This window comes from Gekko japonicus, unplaced genomic scaffold (genome assembly GCF_001447785.1).
Source record: "Gekko japonicus isolate JY-2015 unplaced genomic scaffold, Gekko_japonicus_V1.1 scaffold31, whole genome shotgun sequence".
Taxonomy (NCBI): domain Eukaryota; kingdom Metazoa; phylum Chordata; class Lepidosauria; order Squamata; family Gekkonidae; genus Gekko; species Gekko japonicus.
The window spans coordinates 518,267-540,932 of NW_015161404.1; the positions used below are offsets into that span (position 1 = coordinate 518,267).

The 22,666-nt window shown below is 43.7% G+C and overlaps 1 protein-coding gene across 1 annotated transcript in view; it reads left to right on the forward strand.

The window, feature by feature from the left end:
• Positions 1–22,666, forward strand: part of DOCK8 (dedicator of cytokinesis 8) — a 126,981-nt gene that overhangs the window by 96,791 nt on the left and 7,524 nt on the right. The window contains exons 33-40 of the mRNA XM_015425945.1: positions 2,194–2,290; positions 4,613–4,747; positions 6,445–6,597; positions 7,438–7,596; positions 12,010–12,110; positions 13,171–13,363; positions 19,573–19,716; positions 21,165–21,296. Coding sequence (XP_015281431.1) covers positions 2,194–2,290; positions 4,613–4,747; positions 6,445–6,597; positions 7,438–7,596; positions 12,010–12,110; positions 13,171–13,363; positions 19,573–19,716; positions 21,165–21,296 — 1,114 coding nt within the window. The remainder of the gene's footprint in view (positions 1–2,193; positions 2,291–4,612; positions 4,748–6,444; positions 6,598–7,437; positions 7,597–12,009; positions 12,111–13,170; positions 13,364–19,572; positions 19,717–21,164; positions 21,297–22,666) is intronic.

Here is a 22,666-nt window from a genome sequence, read left to right on the forward strand (position 1 = left end):
GCATTCCTGCAAAGCCCCTCCTCTGATCTCGTGCTGCTGGATAAGATGAGAAGTCTTCCATTCCCTCAGTCCCGAGGAACATAGGGGAACTGCTTGCCCTCCTCCTTTGCTTAAGCAGTGAGAAACTGCAAAATGGAGGTTGCCACATGCCCAGCAGCAGCAAGGGGACTCAGTCCAGTTTGGAGCTAGTTTCATGCAGGCCAGATTCCGTGAGGATGGCAACTTTAACTTGCTATGCACATTAAGCTATTTGCATTCAGTGGCACACTCTATGGGTGTGGCAACTACCTCACTGTGAATGCTCTGTCTTAGCCATCTTGGGAAGTTCTGTCCAGTTCATGATTGGCACAGTAAGAATGTTGGAGTGAGCCAAACTGGGCTGAGTTTTTCTCATGGCAAAGTGGTTGAAGTATGTTATTGGCCCCAAGGATGGAGTCAGAGTTTATGTGGCATGAGTGTTTTCCATGTGTGTACATTGATTTTAGTAACACAGCGCAAAGTGAGGCAGACACCTGCGTCCGTAGATGTTCAGTGAAGCTGCAAGTCTAGTTCAGTGCAATTTATTTTTGGTTTAAATTCATAAACCATCACAAATCAATGTTTTTTACATGTTCCCTCTAAGCTTTGGAGTCTTGTGAGCAAAAATTCTACTTTGTGAGCTACTAGCATTAAAGTGGTGAGCCATCCTTCCTGAGCTCAGACAAGAATGTGTGAGCTGGAGGATAAAAAACTGTGAGCTAGCTCACTCTAACTCAGCTTAGAGGGAACACTGTTTACAACTATGTACAGATGGTTCTGCAAGACCGATATTACTTTCATGATTTTTAATTCCTTTATTTTAATTTATCATTGGTGCTAATCAGGGATCTATTGCAAATGTGTGTTTGTATAAATGAATGAACACATACAAAGATACAATGGCTAGGAAAGGTGGCAATTCCATTTTCAAAAGATGGCCATTTTAAAAGTAATTTTAAAACCCCCCAGTAAACCTTAATTGAAACCTGAAAAGCTTCCATTGACTTTGTAATTTCTGTGCTACACAAGCCCTTTTTATGGGAACAGGGACCATTTACAGAACCAGATTGTCTGCCCTTATCAGGAGTTTCGCTGCTACACACCCTGCTACATAGATCTGACATTTTAATCAGTGTGGGTTGTGTGAAAAATGGAAGGAAAACCCCTTCAGTCTTATGAGCAAGTGCAGATTTTTAAAATATTGTTGTGAGATCTGAACAAGTCTCAAAAGAGTGAGTTTGTTAGTGAAGTTGTTTTGTTTGTTTGTTTTGCTGTGAGCTGTATACATGCTTGCTAAGATGTGAACAATTGCCTACCTAGCAGAGGTCATTTCGGGGGGGAACGCAGGGGATCGCAGTTCCCCCGGGTGAGGTGCAGGGGGCGGGGCACACGATGAAGCCCCGCCCCCTGCTTCCGGCCGCCCCGCTTCCAGCCCTCATTCAGCCCTCATTCAGCCAGGAGGAGGCAGGAGAAGAAGGAGGGTAAATTGTTTCCTCCCCGCCTCTCCCCACCCCTGCCTGCCTGGGGCCAGGGAGGGCCTTGGCGGGGCTTCCTCGCACTCCCGCCAGCCTTGCAGGTCCACCGCCGGGCCCCTGATGTCAGGGGGTGTGGCATATGCTAATGAGTTATGCTAATGAGTTCCCCTAGCTCTTTTTCTACGAAATGACCCCTGCTACCTAGTAATACTCCAGCTCCATTCAGGCCTTGCACTAAACCAGGATTTGTGTTAATCATAATTTAGAACCCAAACAAGGGTTAGAAGTTCCAAACACACAGATCATATGGCTGCTGGTATGCTTCAGTGTTCCATCTGTTCAGCATTTCTATTTCTATTATTCAGGGGCCTCCAGAAGTGGAGACCTGGCACTTACTGCACCAAACCAAACCATACTTCACAAATTCACTCCATGCCATTTTTTTTATTCACAAATCAAGGCTTCTCAAGTCAGATGTCATATCAAACTATAGTGAAGCTTCTTTAACATGGTTCAGGGTAGATCTGAACTGAGCCAAAGAGAGGAGGAGAAAGATGGATATTTATGAAAGGAAATTAAAATTGGTTCCCACGTTGCAGTTTGAGCCTAAACGTGTGTTCCAGTTCTCAAGGTGGCTACTTGGCTCTGTAAGCAAAAGGAGCTTGATTAACTCATATATGGGTGCTTGGTTATTTCCTAGGACAAAAGCTGAGATTGATCAAGAAACACTACTTAGTGGGAACCTGGCCACAGAAGCTAATTTGATCATCCTGGATATGCAAGAGAACATCATCCAGGTTAGAAATTGCTACATGCTAGTTGCTATGGAAATGAAGAAAAGTTGGATTTGTCTCTGTCTTTTGATTGCATTGCAAAAATGTTTACATTGTGACAGATTTATATTTTTGGAAAGAAAAATGTTCAGCTTTCCCCAAAATGTGTGTTTCTTACATCTATATCCTAGAGTTCCTCCAGCGAACTCAGGCCTTGGGACATGGTGCTTATCTCATTTTATCCTCACAACAACTGGCTGAAACTATGATAATATGATTGGCTAAAAGTCATTTATTTATTTTAATTTTTCATTTAATTCATCTATAACCCACTTTTCTCCCCAAAGCTGTTTAAAACCACCATTCCCCTTGCTCTCATTTTATCCTCACAGCAACCCTGTGAAGGAGGTTAGGCTGAGAGTATGTGACTGGCCCAAGGTCACCCAACCAGCTTCCATGGGAGAGTGGGGATTCAGACCTGGATCTCCCAGATCCTGGTCTGACACTCTAACCACTGCACCATACTGTCTGTCATACAGTGAGATTCATTTGGAACTGCTGAGCGACCCAGCACATCATCCTCCATCAGTCATCCAGTGAGCTTCATGATGCGTAGTGATTTGAATCTTGCTGGCCCTAGCTACTGGCTCGCAACTTAAATGTTCACATGTTCAGAGAACAATGGTAAATTGTTCCCTTGTTATATACTTACTGCTATCCTTTTATTGGTGATAGAAGTAAATAAGAGCCCTAGCCTTTCAGTTTGCTGTTTAGGGTAATTAATCCCAAACAATTATATTAGTACAAATCTTATTTAGTGCTTAAGAATCAGGCTGTGCCTCGGTTCTCATCCTTCAAAGCCATTGTTGTTATTTTCAGTGTAGCTCTGTGATGTGGCAGAGAACAGCACCACACAAATAAGTTGAAATGGCCTTCTGATTAATGGTTTTCGTGTACAGGTGGTGTTCCATATTTTGCTTTCAGCAGCCACATTAACACCAAATAGAGATGAAAGTATTTCCAGTAGTGAACTATTAAGTAGTGTGGAAACTTTGAACAGCCAACATGCTTTGAGAAAGAAAGTTGCTGTGCCACCTGTTGACCCTGCTTGGACATCAGAAATGGCAGAAATCAGCATGGAGATTGTAGACATTTGGCATTCTGAGAGAGAGCACATTGATCACCTGCAAAACTGTTCATCTGGGAGCAGTGCCTTAAGACTATACCAAGTTGTATCAGGTTTGTTTGGCAGACAGTAGCCTGCTAGATTAGAAGGCTTGGTTCTATCAGTTGGCCTAATTCTCACTGAGATGTTATCTAGACATACCAGCTCTGACCCCAGGTGTGGGCTTGCATAAGTAAATCATCTCCACTTAGGTTTTCCTAGGCAGAGTTCAGATACAGGTTGACCTCTCTCAGTGGGATTTCAACATTTGGTCATCCTTTTCTGCACTCTAATTTAAAGTTTGGATTGTCTAGTGAGGGTCTTCACAGGTGAACAGTTTTAAGTGTAATAAATGCACAGTTGTTACTTATTGTGCAAAGTCCAAATATTTTCCCAATATTTTTCACTGGTGGTGTAGGAGTAGCACATTTTCCAAGCACAATGTTCTGTAGGTCTGTTTTGTTTTACTAGCAAAGGTGTATTTCTTCTTCACAATTAGTGTACCTATTGTTTGTGATTGCAGCATGGAATATGGATGCAATCATGTCACAGGCACACTAAGTATTGTGGGTAGTGTCATTTGCGATTTTAACACATTCTATGCCTCCATGTCTGGATCAATTTATACATTTTTTGGTTTTCTGTCTATAAATGTTTGCGTCTTTGGTGCCTTGTGTGCTGTTGCAGTGCCAAGCATTCAATCAGTGCTAGGCTATTCCTTAGTCAACTTTTTAAATTTCAATTGAAGAACTCAGTTCTGTCTGCCATTCACAACTTCTCACCATTACCTGAATACTCACTTGATTTTTTACAAACTTCTCCTTCTGGCTGTATGCCCTTCCTCCTGTTTCCACTTTCTATTATGTGAAGCCCTGACCTGGATGTCGCAGGCTAGCCTTATCTTGTCAGATCTTGGAAGTTAAGCGGGGGGGTGACCCTAGTTCGTACAACAAAGTCCAGAGTCGCTAGAAAGAGGCAGGCAATAGCATACCACCTCTGAATGTCTCTTGGCTTGAAATCCCTATGTGGTCGGCTGCAACTTGATGGCACTTTTCGCCACCACCATTATATGAAGCTGTGACATTGCATCAAGGCTAGTGATGGCATGACATTTATGGATAAAATCTGGTTTTTGGGGTTGTCTTCAAAGTCCTTAACAATGTCGCTATTATCTGATGCAGGCAAGTTCAGCTGTGGACTGCAGAGATAACCTCTTGGGAGGCTTGTTGAAGGTCCTAGTAAATTCTCTGAGCTGTGATCAGAGTACAACATTCTTGACTCACTGTTTTGCTTTTCTCCGAACATTAATTGTCAAGGTAAACTACTTCTTTAGTTATGAATTATTCGTTCTATGCTACTGTTCCCTTTTGAAAGTCATGATGCTATACTTGTGGATCCTGGATGGTCTCTCAGAACTGCTTTTGGGTTTTGCAAGATTGCTGTTATCATATGCTTTCGGACCATGTTGTGTTCCTCATTTTATCATACATTCTTACCTTGCTTTATTTTTATTAGGTTTGTTTCTTAAGGGCATATTACTAGAACTCAGACCTGCTCCCGTTCCCAGGATGCTGTGTTGTCATCCATGGGCTGTAGCCATCGAAATGACCATTTGCATAGAATTGTTCAGGCACAGATGATAATTAATTGAGTGGAGAGTTTAGTTTCAAAAAATTGAAAATGTTGCTGACAGTGAATACAAGAAGAGATAAGACTTATGGATTATTTCTTAGATTTCTTTAACATTCAAAATAAAACAAACTAGAAAGATCTGTCAACTTGCAACAGAATCTGAACTCTTCTTAAGGGCCAACCAGGCAAGATCCTGGGAGTTCCATGTATGGAGCATTTAAAAAAAAATAATAGCAGGCATATGAACCCTTGATTCACATCAGGACCACGATGGAGGGGGAGGGAGGATTTTAAGTATTTTCTCCCATACCCTGTTCCATACCTGAATGGGCACCATGGAGCTGCTGTTTCCAGTGTTGGGTCAAACAGAGAGGTCACAACATAGATCATGAAGCAGATCCTTGTTAGAACCTATATTTTGTCCCAATAGACAACTAGCGACACAGAGCATTTCAGACCAGGAAAATGGCACAGAGAAAAAGGCTTACACCCCATCCCCCTGTTACTCCAAGCTGTACCAGTGCCCTTTATACTTGCTGTTAACACACACAAACACTTGGCAGTTTCTATACACAGAATCCCTAGCATTTTGCCTGATTTGGCCGAATGCTAATGAAGCAACAAACCAGATTAGAAACCAGGAGACATTTTATATAATAGCTTCTTTACATAAGCGCCAAACAGACTGTTGTTTGTCATCTAATACAGGTGTTGGAGAGGGACCCGATTAAAAAAAGTTACTGTCCCAAAAAGCAATGTTGTTTCACTATTAAAAAGTTCTAATTGTCAAGAAGAAATCAGCCACTGAAGGAGCCATAAATATTCTGTGCATATTGTGTGTATATGGAGATGATGTGGATGCCCTTTCCAAGTGAATTCCTACATTGCATGAAATGTAGCTTTACTGGGAAGTGTAATTATACAGCAGTACCAGGAGAAGTTGTGAAATTCATAATTAAGGTCTTGTTTTGTGTTGTGTGTATAGTCTGTTTTCCAATTCAAGCAATTTACTTTTTGAAACAATCAGCTGCAGTTAAAATGTGTCTGCTGGATCAAATGTCTTACCATTGCCCTTTATGATGCTGTCATTCAACACACACCATAGGTATGTGCAAGGCGTTTCGCAGATGAACTCCAAAAAGAGCTGGCAAAAATATAACAAGAGAAGATGCAATCAAAGGGCAGAATGGGTGCACAGGTTCATAGAAATGAAGTATGATGAGTAGTGGGAGAAGCATTTTTTATCCATATTGGGAGCTGTGTTGTTGCTTTTTAGAGCTAAATAACATATCTGGAGTTCTAAATCTTGGAACTTAAGCATCACGTGTTGTTTGACCCTTTAGAGCCCATGTTACAATATTTTTTCCCTGTTCTCTTTTAGTTTGGAGACTTGCTGTTTGAAGAGGAAGTGGAGCAGTGTTCTGATATCTGCCAGAGAGTCCTGCAGCACTGCAGTAGTAGCATAGACACCACTCGGATTCAAGCTTGTGCCACCCTTTATCTCCTCATGAGATACAGTTTCAGCTCCACCAGTGTAAGATATCCCCATTTGTACCAGTTTCAAACTTTGGCTGCACAGCCCGTGTTTCTGTTTTCTTTGTTTTCCTGTCAAACTAGAAGTTGTCTTTCTAGTACTGCAATTCGTCAAGGCCTTTCAGCCTGATGTAATTGCTCCACCCTTGTAGCAATTCTTTCTCTCCATCTGGAAGTTGTCTTGCTATACTCTCTTACATTGTTTAAAAGAATCTGAGGAGCTCCAGATCAGGTATACTAAAAGATATGACTGGTCAGTTATTTTTGCCCTAGATGTATAGAATTTGTAATTCTCAGTCTCAGATTACACAGCCATAACATTAATTTAAACCACTTTGTGTGCAAAACATCAAGGGTTTATTTAATTTGAAATTAATAATTAGAATAAAATGGGAAGTGGAAAGTAACTGCACTTCTAACTGGATTTGTTTGATTGATTGATTATTTGAGAGGATGTCACACTGAGTAGTATAATTTCATTTTAAAATTATTATTATGTATAAGTTTATGCATTGTTCATACTGCTGTTTCTTTGGAAAACTTAGACTGGCTTACTTGGGATTTCAAGGATTTTTAATGCTGAACAAGCTATTTTATAGTGCAAAAGGGAAGTAACTGTTGTACAGCCCAATTCTATCTATGCTTATTTCAATGAGATTGACTCTCAAGTAAGTATGTATGGGATTTCAGACTGTGGACTCCATGGGTGGTTATAACAAACTCTCCTTCAGAAGGTTGGAAAAGACTGGGGGTTTAAATCCCATAAATGCAGAAGCCTCTGCTAATGGAAAATGCATTTGACTTGTATCATCTGAGGATCACCTTCTCTGTTTTATCAAAGAATTTTGCAAGAGTGAAAATGCAAGTGACAATGTCACTGGCTTCCCTGGTTGGTAAAGCATCAGATTTCAATGAGGAATATCTCAGAAAATCTTTGCGAACCATTTTGGCATATGCAGAGGAAGATACAGACATGCAGCAGACTCTGTTCCCTGTACAGGTAAGACCTGTTGTTACTGGTGCTTTAGAGTCTGTTCACAAATTATATATTGAAGAAGATAAGAAATTATCAGACAAAACCTAAAGATTGTACATTCACAAAAAAAGTCTGCAGGATGACCTGATAAGATCCTAAAGGTTAGCAAGCCTCATTTAGGTGTTGGTCAAGTCCCCTGGAAATAATAGGGGGAAATATTTATTTTTAAACAACTGCAGACCAAATGCTTATTCCACTCTGTCCCTCGGTAAAGGCCTGTTGCCAAGATGAGGCTTCCTTTTAAAGTAAAACAACCACATTTCCCCTACTTCTCTACCTGAGCCAGCTTGCTGATGGAGAATGTCCTCATTGACCTGGCAGCTTCCTGTTGGTCCTGGTGGAGGACTGCCGCAGACCGTTTGCAGTCTTCCCTCTGGTCCTGCTAAGGCACTCTCCCCATCTTGTCAGGCAGACTCAGCCACAGATCTTCTAGCTTCCTATTTTTATTTTATTTTATTTGTCGGATTTATATCCAGCCCTCCCCGCATGCGGGCTCAGGGCGGGTGACAACAAGAGAACTTACAGAACCATTAAAACAAATTATCACAGTAAATTGCTTAAAACCATTTAAAAGATGGCAAAACTGTACACTAATTTATATGCTTCTAGCAATGCTAAATAAATGACAGAACAAAGAGTCACAACAGAAGCGATAGTAACAGCTCTTTACATGGGCACTGTTCAGCCAGGGAGGCCATATAGTTGGGTGTCCGCCACCTCCACTTTACAGGCCCTGTGAAACTGTAATAAGTCTCACAGGGCCCTGATCCCAAGTGGGAGCAAGCTCCACCAGGCAGGGGCCAGGGTGGAAAAGGGGACAACCAACAGATGTTGATCAGCAGAGTACAAGGCTCTCTGAGGGATATATGGGGAGAGGCAGTCTCTTAGATATGTAGGTCCCTGGCTGCATAGGGCTTTAAAGGTCAATGCCATCACTTTGAAATGGATCCAGTACTAAATTGGTAGCCAGTGCTATTTGCATAGCACTGGTTGAATCTGCACACGCATAGACGTCGTGATCAGCAGGCGCACCACATCATTTTGCACTAGTTCAAGTTTCTGAATCAAATTCAAGAGTTAGCCTACATAAAGCAAGTTACAGTAATTAACCTGGAAGTGCCCATTGCATGGGTCACTGTAGCCAAGTCCCAGGAGGAGAGATAAGAAACCAGTTGCCTGGTTTGCCAAAGATTATAAAAGGCAGACCTGGCAACAGTGGTGACCCGGGCCTCCATAGAAAGCGAGGTGTCCAAGGTCACCCCTAGGCTCTTCACCCTTGGCACGAGCCCCAGTGGTGCCCTGTCCAGGGCCAGGAGCCTGATTCTCGAACCTACCCCACCGACTCAGGCACAGGACCTCCATCTTTGTTGGATTAAGTTTCAGCTGGCTCTGCTGTAACCACCCAGCCACGGCCTCCAAAGCCGTGTCCAAATTATCTGGGGCTCCATCAACAGATAGAGCTGGGTGTCATCAGCATACTGATGACAACTTAGCCTATACCTCCATACCAACTGGGCAAGGGGGTGCTTGTAGATATTGAACAACATTGGCAAGAGGATTGCCCCCTGCAACACTCCACATTCCAGTGGGTATCGCAGGGAGACCATCTCACTGAGCACCACTTTCTGTCCTTGAACATGGAGAAAGGAGGAAAACCATTGTAAGGCAGTCCCCCTTATTCCTACGTTGGCGAGGTGGTGGGTCATCAGATCATAATCGACCAGGTTGAATGCTGCTGTTAGGTCAAGAAGCAACAGCAGCGCTGACCTGCCCTGATCCATGGTCTCTGGAGGTCATCTATGAGGGCAACCAGCACTGTTTCTGTCCCGTGGGCAGAAACTGGGCTGGAATGGATCCAGGATGAATGTGTCATCCAGGAAAGTCTGAAGCTGCTCAGCCACTGCTCTCTGAACTACCTTGCCTAGGAATGGCAAGTTCAAAACTGGGCAGTAGTTGGATAGGACCACAGGGACCAGTGATGGTTTTTTAAAGAGTGGGTGTACCACAGCTTCGTTCAGTCTCTCTGGGAAAGTCCCAGACAAAAGGGACAAGTTGATAATCTCTTCCAGTGGGGCCCGGACACCATCCCCACAGGCCTTGACCAGCCAGGATGGGCACAGGTCAAGGTGGCAAGTGGTAGGTGTCACAGCTGCCAGGATCCTGTCAACATCCTCCTGGGAGAGTCAGCTGAAATGGTCCAAAAGTGGACCTGAAGACGGGCAAGGTCTTCCAGTTCCTTTACTGTATCAATTGTGGTTGGGAGGTCCTGGCAGAGTGACATGACTTTGTCTGCAAAATAGCTCGCAAATTCCTCACATCCAATAGCCAATTCCCTACTGTTTTCAGGTGGGTAGCCGTGTTGGTCTGAAGTAGCAGAATAAAGTTTGTTTCCAATGGCACCTTTAAGACCAACAATGTTTTATTCAAGGTATAGGCTTTTGTGTGCAAGCACACTTCCTCAGGCAAATGTTTTGTTTGCCTTGTGGCCATGTAGTCACTGACCCAATAGTCCTAAACAGTTGGATCAGGCAAGAGCTCGCAGACACAATGGAGACTGCATAGAATTTTTTCTTTGTGGCCTTCACTGTCATCTCATAGGCTTTCATAAATCTCCTGTAGAATTTTCTTGCTGCTTCATCACCAGTACACCACCACCCTCACTCTGGCTGTCTCAGCTCTCATTTCATCCTCTGTAGCTTCGGGGTATACCACAGAGCTAGTTTGACCCAAGGGTAGAGAGGGTGTTGGGGGGTGATCTTGTTGATGTCCTCCACCAGCACATCTAACAAACTGCCAGGGGCATCGGATCCCGCAGAACGTCCTGAAGCTGATTAGGGTCCATTAGGCTCTGCGGGTGAGCATAAATGCGCTTGCCACCTAAACAGAAGGGGTTCAGCATGCTCAGCCGGACCTTCAGGGTAAAGTGATCTGACCATGGCATTGCCTCTGCAGTTTCCAGATCCACATTTATCCCCATCCCAAAAATCAAGTCCAGCATGTGGCCTGCTTGATGCGTGGGAGTAGATACACATTTGGAGAGTCCCAGTGCCTCCATGGACAACACTAGGTTCCTGGCCTGAGAGGACATCGTATCATCACCAGGGATGTTGAAATCTCCCAGGACCAACAGCCTGGGGTACTCCAACGCCCAGCCTGATACAGCTTCCAACAGGCCAAGTAGGGTATCTGCTGGTGCGTTAGATGGTTGGCACACCAGCCAGATAGCCAAACTGTGCTAGGCTCTCTGTGCTCTTTCTCCTGCCTTCTCCTTAATGGCAAATCGTTCTTGCCTTCGGCCTCTGTCTCACCCAGCTCTTGGAAGGCTTCAGCGGGTATCTTTCATCACTACTTCTTGCTGAAGATCTTCTGCCTTCCAACCACTCTCCTGTCCCTTCTCTGCTACCTGGTCCCTGTCTCACTCAACTGCCCCTTATATACTCTTTCAGGAAGGTTCTGCCCAGTTAACTTCCGACACTTGGTCAAGCCTGTTTGGTTCTGGAATTCCAGACTTTAGTGGACCCATCAAAGCATCTCTGCTAAGTGAACATCTATTTTGAGCTTGAAAGGTCTTCTTTAGTGATCTTTTAACCTTCCCTTAACAACAGTCACTTGTTTCACCAGTTGAAAATATGTTGTAACATTTATAAACATTCCTGCTATCCCCTTAGGGAACTTCTATGTATAAACAAAACAAAGATAACAATAACGTATACCCTGAAAGTTTTACAAACAGCATTTGTTCTTCTTGTTAGATAACTTGTTTCTCCACAAGCTACATTTGAGGACATTCATAGAAGAAATCGGGGCTTTCCCCTTTTTCTTGTGACATTAGCTCTTCTATTAGGGAGGAAAAAAACGGAGAAAAAGAAAATCACACTCAACTGCAGGATGATCTGGGGGGGAAAGTGTATCGTCCCCCAGCTTACTGCAAAATAATACTGTGCTGTATTATTTGCCAACATGACTATGTTTGAGGAATGGCTGGCACTGAAGCTCTGCCAGAAAGTGACACTAAAGCCCAGCTTTGCTCCATAGCAACTTTGTTTGTAATGAGCTTGGAACCTCAAGGGTAATAATTCTGTCCATTTTACTTGCAGCATCTCAGCCAGTAGTACATTACATAATCACCCCTCCAAAATATTCCTAATTATGACAAACTGTCCAGAAGCCATATTGCCGTACATCCACATCTGTAAATTGAGAAACATGTTAATCAAGCAACTGCATGCACAGTTCCCCAACAGACATGATGTATAAACATAATTGTTAACTACTTAGATCAGTTTTTGTTGTCCTTCAGGAGTTTTCTGTTCATTTTAATGGATGGAAGAGCAGTACACATGACAAATTTGGAATTTTTTGGTTTATTTTTATTAGGTGGAAGAACAACTGAGTAATTTGAACAGCATATTGTCTGACACAGTGAAAATGCGAGAGTTCCAGGAAGATCCAGAGATGCTCATGGATCTTATGTACAGGTGGGAGTCTCTAGTATTCTCTTTGCAACTTAGCCAGAAAGTGCTGGGGTGCTGAGGTTTAAATCTGTTTTAAACAAAATGTTTTCTGTGTGATTAGTTTCCTATGGCAGATGCTATAAAACTCAAATTTAGATCAATTTAAAAATTATAGTTTATATATTATGATTTCCCACAATGAATCCTAGAATTTGTAATTTGAGCATGCTGTTGTTCCCAGGGAACCCTAAGATTTAACGTTTATTTAACTAGTTTACGTCTGTGGTATAGCTAGTATGAAGGTTTGAATGCTAACAATGGGAGTGAATCTCAAGGTTTTAAGTGCATACATCTTTACCGCATCTATATCCAGAGATCTCTTTGACTTAATGAGCTCTCCTCCTCCCCTGTCTCACTTTCAGTCTGGATACAGAATCATAGAGTCAGAAACATCCTGCATATAGATACAGTACAGTGTGGCTGTGATATTATATGATCCCTTTTGTAAAGGAGACAGATGGTAGACCTGAGACTTGCTCTCTCATTATTTAATTGATTTTCTCACTAGCAGACAGGCCTTCAGTTGCCAAACAAACCTTCTAATATGTGAATGGGGTAGGAGTCAGTGGTGATCTGTCCTGATAATGAGTTGCAAAGAATAATGTGAATTAGTGCTGTTGCTTTGAATTAATTATTTTCTCTAATCAATCCTGTAGTTTCTGTAGGAGCACTGTTCAAACTTTAAGAATTTAACCATGGTACTTAGCAGGGAGACAAAAATTTTAACTGCTTTGAAAAGATTTTCAGAATACGTTTTAAAATCCAGTGTTGGGCAGAAGGGGCTAAAAGGCAAATAAATACCTGTTTTGGTAGTTACATTTGAATGCAGTTAAACAATTTGATGCACCAAGAGTCTTACACTTGTTTTAAGAATATTTGTTTTGTCAGACATCTGCCATGTCCAAATTCACAATTTCTCCTGTAAGAATTCAATGGCAAATTTTAGTGGCAAACCTATAGAAGAGGAGCTTTCTATTTAGTCTAAAGCAAATTTAATATACATTTTATCATGCTCCATTGTTAGAATTGCCAAAGGATATCAAACATCACCAGACTTAAGGCTGACCTGGCTCCAGAATATGGCAGAAAAGCATGCCAAGAAAAAGTGTTATACAGAGGCTGCTATGTGTCTAGTTCATGCTGCCGCACTAGTTGCAGAATATCTCAGCATGCTAGAGGATCACAGCTACCTTCCAGTGGGCAGTGTCAACTTTCAGGTAAGAGTGGATTCTGCGCTTCATGTAGAGTCCTTATGGTTAAAGTCATGTTTGATAATGTCATGTTTGGACCATTTTGGTCCCACAGGTACTGGGCAAAGACACTGAAGATTGTCTAAGCTGATGAAATTTAACACTCAATAACAGGAGCAGAAAAAGGGGATAGTAAGGGAAAAGAGACAGAGGCCTTATTCTATCAAAGGTGATAAACCTGTACCTGGCATGCAGTACTTAGGACAGCAGGTGGAGACTCAATGATTGTTCCTTCATACAAAACATGCACTGCACATGATACTGAAAAAACTAAGATGTCAGGGAGAAGACTAGACCAGAACCTATGTGCAAGGTTTTTGTGTGTGTGGAGGAGTATCCAGCCATGTAAGTTCCCACCAGCTGGTTTGACATGGTCATGGGCAATTTACCATCTCAGTGAGAACGTGGCCAGAATCTCTGATCAGATACAGGTGTCCAGCAGAGGTTGGCCAGCTCGAAGGGACAGCACCCAGCTTGTTCCAACTGCAGAGCAAAGACAAAGTAATATCTGAGAGCTGGCCCTGATATCCAGCTCCTCAGCAGAAAGTGGACAGAGTTTAAAGGTACCATGATCTGGCTTGGAGCCTTGTGTTGCTCTCAAACTCTAGAGTCTCAAAGCTTATATCATGATATCTCAGGCAAGGAGTTACAGGAAGGTGCGGAGTTCTTGGCAGTTATAGCCACACTTCAAGTGACAGAAGGCACAGATCCATCCTGTGAACGCCAACACCATTTTAAAAGAATTTGCAGTTCTGTAAAAATTGCCCTGAGGCCCTGATCCCCCCATGGCTGTTGCAGCACTTGAAAAAGCATGGGGGGGGGTGTTGTAGGACAAGAGCTTCTAGAGCCACCACACTGTGCTCCTGATCTGGAATTACAAATGCTTTTAAAATGACATTGTCAGCCATGGGATGGATCCCTGCCCTCCATTACTTGTAGTTTGACCCTGACACTCCTCGTTTTACTGTGCCAAACTGCAACAAAGCTGTCTCAGTTGCATTGTGAATTCCCTCCCTCTCACCAGATCACAGTAATGAAGTTTTATTTATCTTTGACATTTATTTATCTGAGAACAGGGCTGGCTCGCCCGCTAGGTGAACTAGGCGCTTGCCGGCCCTCAGGGGCGCCAAACTGCGCCCCCCCAAAAGCCCCGCCACCGCCGCCCTAACTGGGCGATCGCTACCTCTCTCCTCCTGCTACCGCCTCCTCCTCCTCCACGGCCCGCCAGCCGTCGGGTGCTTCTCCGCCTCTTCAGGCTGCTGGGCGGGAGGGAGTAGGGAGCACGCACGGAGGTGACCAGCTAGGTTGGGGGGGCGGTGCACTCCTGCCTGCCTGCCTCTTCTCCCTCCTCCTGCTGCGGGCTCTCCTCCTGCTACCGCCTCCTCCTCCGCTGCCGCGGCCCGCCAGCTAGCCGGGCGCTTCTCCGCCTCTTCAGGCTGCCGGGCAGGGCGGGGAGGAGTACGGAGTGCACGCGGAGGCGACCGGCCGGGCTGGGGGGGCAGCGCACGCCTGCCTGCCTCTCCTCCCTCCTCCTGCTGTGGGTTCTACTCCTGCTACCGCCGCTGCCTCCGCTGTCGCGGCCCGCCGGCCAGGCGCTTCTCTGCCTCTTCAGGCTGCTGGGCGGGGTGGGGCGGGGCGGAGTATGGAGTGCGCGCGGAGGCGACCGGCCAGGCTGGGGGGGGCAGCGCACGCCTGCCGGCCTACCTGCCGGCCCCTCCTCCCTCCTCCTCCTGCGGGCTCTCTCCGGAGAGCTCTCTGAGCCCCACCTACCTCACAGGCGCTCTCTCACCCCCCAGGCGGCCAGCTGGGAGGTTTCCAGGCCCCACCGGGAGGTTGGCATCCAAGGGGGCTCCACGAGGCAGCCTTGCCTAGGGCGCACAAACCCCTTGGGCCGGCCCTGTTTGAGAACATTGCCATGTAACCACACACCTGACTCACTACATTTCACTGTGATATAAACACATCCATTACAAGATCCCTGGTTGTCTGGGATCACTTGAGGCAGGGAAAATGCAAGAAAAATTGTATTGAAACAGTAGTGAAGAGTGGTTGCAAACAGTTCCGAACATCCATAAGAAAAGGTAAAATGAAGTCCTTGGAGAACCCTCCTTCAGAAGACTCCATGAAAACATTTAAGCACAGTACTTTAGAACAGTCCTAGATAAAGAGTTGTGTTCTAGGTGCTGGGGGAATGGCGGGTAGTTAGAGTGGAGTGCTTGGACTGCACCACCAAAGCAAAACCACCTTGGGGATCTCTCTGTGGAGGGACTTCACACACTAACTGAGCTACAGTAAAAGAAACAAAGGGATAGAACTGGATCTTCCTAGCACATACATTTATCTCAAACAGCTTATCTTCCCTATCTCTCTCCTGGAATTATATTTAATCTCCAGGCCACAGAGACCGTTTCCCATGGAGGAAATGGGAGCTTCAGAGGGTGGACAGTATGGCATTATACCCTACTGAGGCACCCCCCCCAAAACCCTGCCCTCCCCAGGCTCCACCCCCAAAATCTCCAGGAATTTCCCAACCCGGAGCTGGCAACCCTTGGTCTAACGTGCCTGAATGTCTCCTCCCATCAGCTCCTTCCTCAACTCATTATTATGTATCTACATATGTAGCACTTTATCTTACAATTTGTTCTATACTTTACTTTTCAGTTAATTGTGTAACAGCATTACATGGCACTTTACAGAGTGACACAGCAAAATAGAAGATGCAGGTTTCTGTCACAAAGAGCGAATAATCTGCATTTTAAAACTCTTATTTTTAAAAACTCTTTATATTATTTAAAACCTTTAAAACTCTTATATTATGTAGGGTTACCAGGTATCGGGCTTTGGCCTTGAGACGTTTTAGGACACATTCTCAGGATGGCATGTTGAAATCTCAGGGCGGTCAGCTGGCCTGCACACCTGGTGACTTTTGTGTATGTCTGCTTGTCACAACTGCTCCACATGTAACTTGGAGCTACAAGGCAAGCTTGGCACTAGATAGAGCACTGGTCTGATTCAGCAAGACTCTTCTTCTTACTGATAACGACATTTTACTTTTAGCACACGGAATTTATCTCCATGTTTGTCTGTGTATGTTTGTGTGTGTGGTAAATACCCGTTTTTCTTCAAAACCATGTAACTAATCACATTCACAGAGATAATAAATTACATTTCTTAGTGGGGTTTGGAAGCACTACCATTAGTACTGCTGTTCACTATGATATCAAGAGATCACTCCCCATGAGGCTTAGGGTTGTGGAAGCTCCTCGGGGCCTGGCAATCCTAGGAGAGACAAGGAAGATCAGAAGGGATGAAAAAGAGAGGCAAGTTAAAACAAGGGGAGCCTAGGACAAGTGCAGAGGTGAGGACAGGGGCTAGGAGTTATGCTAAAAGCTTCAAAATGGCAGGTTTAGAGGAGGGACATGAAGGAAGAGAGAGAGGTAGCACCATGTAGCAGTTCTGGAAATGATGCTGTTATGCTTTCCTTCACAAGAACCCCGTAATACATTATTGTTTCCAGTTTACAAATGAGACCTGAGGCTGTGAAATAGCAGCTTCGTCAAGCCTTCAGCTGTGGTGGTATTTGAATGCAGATCTTCCAGGCCAAAATATGACAAATTAATCCCCACTCCTACAACTGAGCTTACCTAACTCAGCCCTGTGTGGGTTGCTTCCTATCATAATTTGAGGTGCTTCAGGCTATGGGAAGAGTACTGTATTTCTTACTAGTTGTGTAAAAAGCATAGCAAATGTCTAAAGCTGTTTTGAAATATTTCAGATTTTGCACTGGCTTGTTGCATCAAAACACTGTTGCCTGTACATGTTTTCAAATCAGACTCTTAAGCAATAACAGGTTTTATAGAAGATGAGTAATGCACAAATATTCGTGTTTACATTCCTGAAAATTTTTTTAGCTTTACTAATGAAAGCACTTTTAAAACAGAATTTAGGCCTCATGTTTGCTCAGGAATAATTATGATAGTCTCCCCCCTCCCCCCTGAGGACATTAGAGTTATTTACAAACATGTCTTTAGAGGTTACTGTCTTAGATCAGCTACTATTTTGCTGTGTTTATAGGGACTGGATATTTTTGCCAGAGTTGATCCCTGAATACTTAAAAAAATCAGTAAAATCTGGTCCAGGATTAGTGGTTGATTTGACAAACAAGAATTGGTGAACCACAGGCTAAAGACCAAAGCTGAAGAATAGGGTAAACATAAATGTTTCAAATAAAGCAAGTCACCAAGATATAATCATAACTTGAATTAGATGAGGAGGATGGAAGTTTTTGTGTAGATTTTATTCATCTGCTTTGGATGGAAGGAATGTGTAGTAGCCGTTAAGTGTCACTGTACACACGTCCGCACTGCCATTTTTGTCACTCATTTGTTGCTATTGCTTCAGGTCCCCCCCCCTTTCCACATGTGCTTTGTTTCCTTTGGGAACTCTCACAGCCATACATGACTACTGGGAATACCATTGCTTTGACCATGCGGACTTTTGTTGGCAGGGTGATGTCTCTACTTTTTATCATGCTGTTGAGGTTCACCATCGCTTTCCTCCCAAGGAGCAGGCGTCTTTTAATTTCATGGCTGCTGTCACAGTCTGAGGTGATCTGGGATCCCAGGAACGTGAAGTCTGTCATCACTACTTCCACGACTTCCCCTTCTATTTGCCAAGGAGTGATGGGGCCAGATGCCATGATCTTAGTTTTTTTGATGTTGAGCTTCAAGCCCACTTTTGCGCTCTTCTCTTTTACCCTGAGGCTCTTTAGGTCCTCTTCACTTTCTGCCATTAGAGTGGTATCGTCTGCATATCTGAGGTTGTTGATCTTTTCCCCAGCAATCTTCATTCCCGCTTGTGATTCATCCAGGCCAGCATTTCGCATGATGTACTCTGCATATATATTAAATAAGCAAGGTGACAATATACATCCTTGTCGTACTCCTTTTCCTATGCTGAACCAATCAGTTGTTCCATATCCGGTTCGAATTGTCGCTTCTTGGCCCTTATACAGGTTTCTCAAGAGACATGTGAGGTGGTCTGGTACTCCCATCTCTTTAAGGACCTGCCATAGTTTGTTGTGATCCACACAGTCAAAAGCTTTAGCATAGTCAATGAAGCAGAAGTAGATATTTTTCTGGTACTCTCTTGCTTTCTCCATAATCCAGCGAATGTTGGCAATTTGATCTCTAGTTCCTCTACCTCTTCGAAACCCAGCTTGTACTTCTGGTAGTTCTCTATCCACGTACTGTTGAAGCCTAGCTTGTAGGATCTTGAGCATGACCTTGCTAGCGTGTGATATGAGTGCAATTGTGCGATAGTTTGAACATTCCTTGGCATTGCCCTTCTTTGGGATTGGAATGTATACTGACCTTTTCCAATCCTGTGGCCACTGTTGCGTTTTCCAAATTTGCTGGCAAATGGAGTGCAGAACTTTAACAGCATCATCTTCTAAGACTTTGAATAGCTCAGCTGGAATACCATCACCTCCACTAGCTTTGTTGTTAGCAATGCTTTCTAAGGCCCATTTAACTTCACATTCCAGGATGTCTGGCTCGAGGTCAGTGATTATACCGTCGTGGTTGTCAAGGACATCGAGGTCTTTCTTGTATAGTTCTTCTGTGTATTCTTGCCATCTTTTCCTAATCTCTTCTGCTTCTGTTAGGTCCCTACCGTTTTTGTCCTTTATCATGGCCAGCTTTGCATGGAACGCTCCCTTGATTTCTCCAATTTTCTTGAAGAGATCTCTAGTCCTTCCCATTCTATTGTTTTCTTCTATTACTTTGCACTGTTCATTCAGGAAGGCCTCCTTATCTCTCCTTGCTGTTCTCTGGAAATCTGCATTCAGCTGGGTAAATCTTTCCTTTTCGCCTTTGCCTTTCGCTTTCCTTCTTTCCTCTGCTATTTGTAAAGCCTCATCAGAAAGCCACTTTGCTTTCTTGCATTTCTTTTTCTTTGGGATGGTGGTGATTGCTGCCTCCTGTACAATGTCACGAACCTCCGTCCATAGTTCTTCAGGCACAAGATTGGTGTGCCATATCGTTAATCCTCCCTACAAGCAACAAAGTTTAATTCTGGGTATAAACCTTCGTGTGCATGCACACTTCTTCAAATAAATGTGGATGCACACGATGGCTTAATAATAATGTTTCAGCTTAGCCATTGTTTTCTTTCAGAATATTTCTTCCAATGTGTTGGAGGAGTCTGCTGTTTCTGATGATGTTCTGTCTCCAGATGAAGATGGAATATGCTCCGGAAGGTATTTCTCCGAGAATGGTTTGGTAGGACTGCTAGAACAAGCTGCAGAGCTTTTCAGCACAGTGAGTAAAATTGGAGGGCCAATTTATGCTTGTATATTTTTTTGTATTTTTTAATGCATTTTAATTCTGCCTCTCCACATTGTTTGAAGTGACTTACAAGACCATAACAGTTGCTCCCTGAGTCACTTTGTGCCCTTTCTCACCTTACTACAACAGAGTGCAGTTTGTATAATTGTGAAAGGTGATGGGGAGAATTAATTAGGAACAGCAAATGTAGAGCCAAATTATACATTCCATCCAATTGTGTACATAATCCACACACACACACCCCATAGCCTGCTTCTTTCTTGGCAACAGTAAGAACCATTGAGGTGTAAACAGTGGGGGAGGGGGAGAACTGTAGCAGAAAAAAATCAGGAGGTGGGGTAAATGTTAGACATTCCTACCTTGCCACTTGTGAGCTGAAACTTGCCCTCTCTCAGTGCTCTTTTCAGCACAGATATAAACCATCTGAGTTTTCTTACACTTAATTTACTTGTAATGTGTAGTTTCAACCTAATCTAAGTACAGTTAAATAGGAATAGAAAACGTCTCTTGTCTAGGCCTTCTCTAGTCAACACCATGCCATTGGTAAAGCAGATTTTTTGCAACGTGCAGATCTGCTTCGTTATGTACAATAAGCAATGAGCTCGTCCTAAGATGCCAAAGTGCTGCAAACACTGAAACACATGTGGTCTGCTTGCAGGGCCGTAGCCAGCGGTGGGGATTTAGGGGCTGAGACCCCTATCATATTTTCAACACCCCCACCCCAGTCTCCCCCAAACTTTCCTACTTGTATCACCAGCGATGTCAGATGCCAGATCAGGGACAGCATGGCATGGCCATGCCATGTGAGCGGCCTAGGGGCAGGCAGCTCTGCACCCTCGGGTTTAGGCCAGCTGCGCCAGGCTCAAGGGCAGTGGCAGCGAGGACTCAATGATCCCTGGGAGTTGTAGTCTGTGCTGCCACCACTCCGGCTGATCTGGTGGTGGGAGCAGCAAAGGGTGGCTGCTCACTGGCTGGCTGGCATGTCACCTGCCTGTGCCTGCCAGAGAAGATTTGCTGGCCCGGGCAGAGCCAGAGACACCTGCTCGGCTTGGAGAGACAGCCACTCGGCTTGGAAAACTAAAGAGTGGATCGTAAATTCTCCCAGGCTGGTTTGAAGTGGCTCATGAGTGGCTGGCTCTGAATGGGCACTGAAGGGTTTGGTCTTCCCGCCCCTTCCCAGAGCCCATCACTCTCATGCAGGAAAGCAGCAGGGCAGGGGGAAAGCCACCAGTGGCTTTTTATTTATTCAAATAAATACATTTATTTATTTATTTATTTATTTATTTATTACTTCAATTTATACCCCGCCCTTCCCGCGAGCAAGCTCAGGTAAAGGTAAGGCATTTTTTCAATTTTTAAAAAAATTAGTTAGAAGCTCCCAGTGGGGGGGGCTTTTTAATATCTTTCTTCTTTTTTCCAAGGGAGGGCTGTGGGAAACTGTAAATGAAGTCTACAAGATTGTCCTTCCCATCTTAGAAGCACATCGAGATTTCAGGAAGCTTTCTTCCACTCACAGTAAACTTCAGAAGTCCTTTGAGAGCATCATAAATAAGGTACCATTCAGTAGCTTCTGTTACAGGGCTATAGCAGTTGTTTATGGATCATGACTAGGGGCGTGTTCCCTTTAAATGGCTTTTGCAAAAAAACCCACAACCCATCATGGACCTCACGAACCATGACTAGGTTTGTAAAATAGAAAAGTCTGTGAAAGTTCGTGGTCTGTGGAAACCATGAACCTCCACAAACCTCCATTTTTTTGGTCTTTCCATCCCTAATCATGACTGTTTACAGATAAGCTCTTCTGCAAATGTACAGAATTTCTTACTTCTGTTTTCTATTTTGCATTCCCATTCAGAATCTATGGTGCAACTTAGAAACTCTCTGTAATATGGAGTCCTGCAAAAGAATGGAGCTTCCTTTTGCTTGCTATACTAGATGGAAGGGCAGTCTTCCTTACTGATAATGAGAACTGTATTTGCCCACACAGGGTGTGGTTCTCATTGATCACTAAAGTCCAGTGTCTGTGTGCTGCTGCATGCACAAGCAGGTTTACCTGTTCTCAGCTACAAGAAGGCGAATGCTCCACAGCACACTAAGGAATACTATCCATGCTTCAAAGCACTTCCCCTTATTAAAAAGAACTGGAACATTTGTATGCATGAGGCTTTGGGGCTTGCTTGTTGAATATGTATGGTAAAGCAGATGACTAAAAAACATCCCATGGAGAAGCCTCTAACCCCATGGACAGCTACTGGATATTTATTCATAGCAGCCACACAGCTGAGTGTTAATCTATCACTTCTCTACATTTCAAATTGTTACAGGAGGGTGGTGACACTTGGCTCACTATATTGCTTGGGTATACAGATAAATTACAATGCAGTCCTAGGCAGAGTTACATTGTTCTAAATTGTGTTTAGGATTGCACTGTAACTGTTTAAAATTCATAGCACAGATCTTGGACATAAAAATGTGCTAAGTGCTATATATGTTTGCAAATGTTGTTTCAAAGTTTTCAAAAAACAAATGTTTTGTCATCGCTAATACCATTTTTTGCTTCATTGCCACAGGCAGCGAAACCAGAGTTTTCCATTTTACATTGATTTCAGTAGGTTTTACTGCCAGGATTATATGCAGTTACCTGTGCAAAATCAATGTAGCATGTGTTCCATGATAGGAATAAAACTGAAATATGCTGAAATCATGGACATCCCGCATAATTAAGGCTATAATTTACTGGGAAGTTGTTTGAAAGTGCTGTGTAATACTATTTAGTTAACAATGTGATCCTGTGCAGTCATTCCACTCTAAGCCTGTTGATTTAAGTGGGCTTAAATTGGAGTAACTGTATGTAGAATTGCATTCACTTGCTAGGACATAGCTACAGGTGAAAAACAGCAGTTCTGTTAAACAATGCAAATAA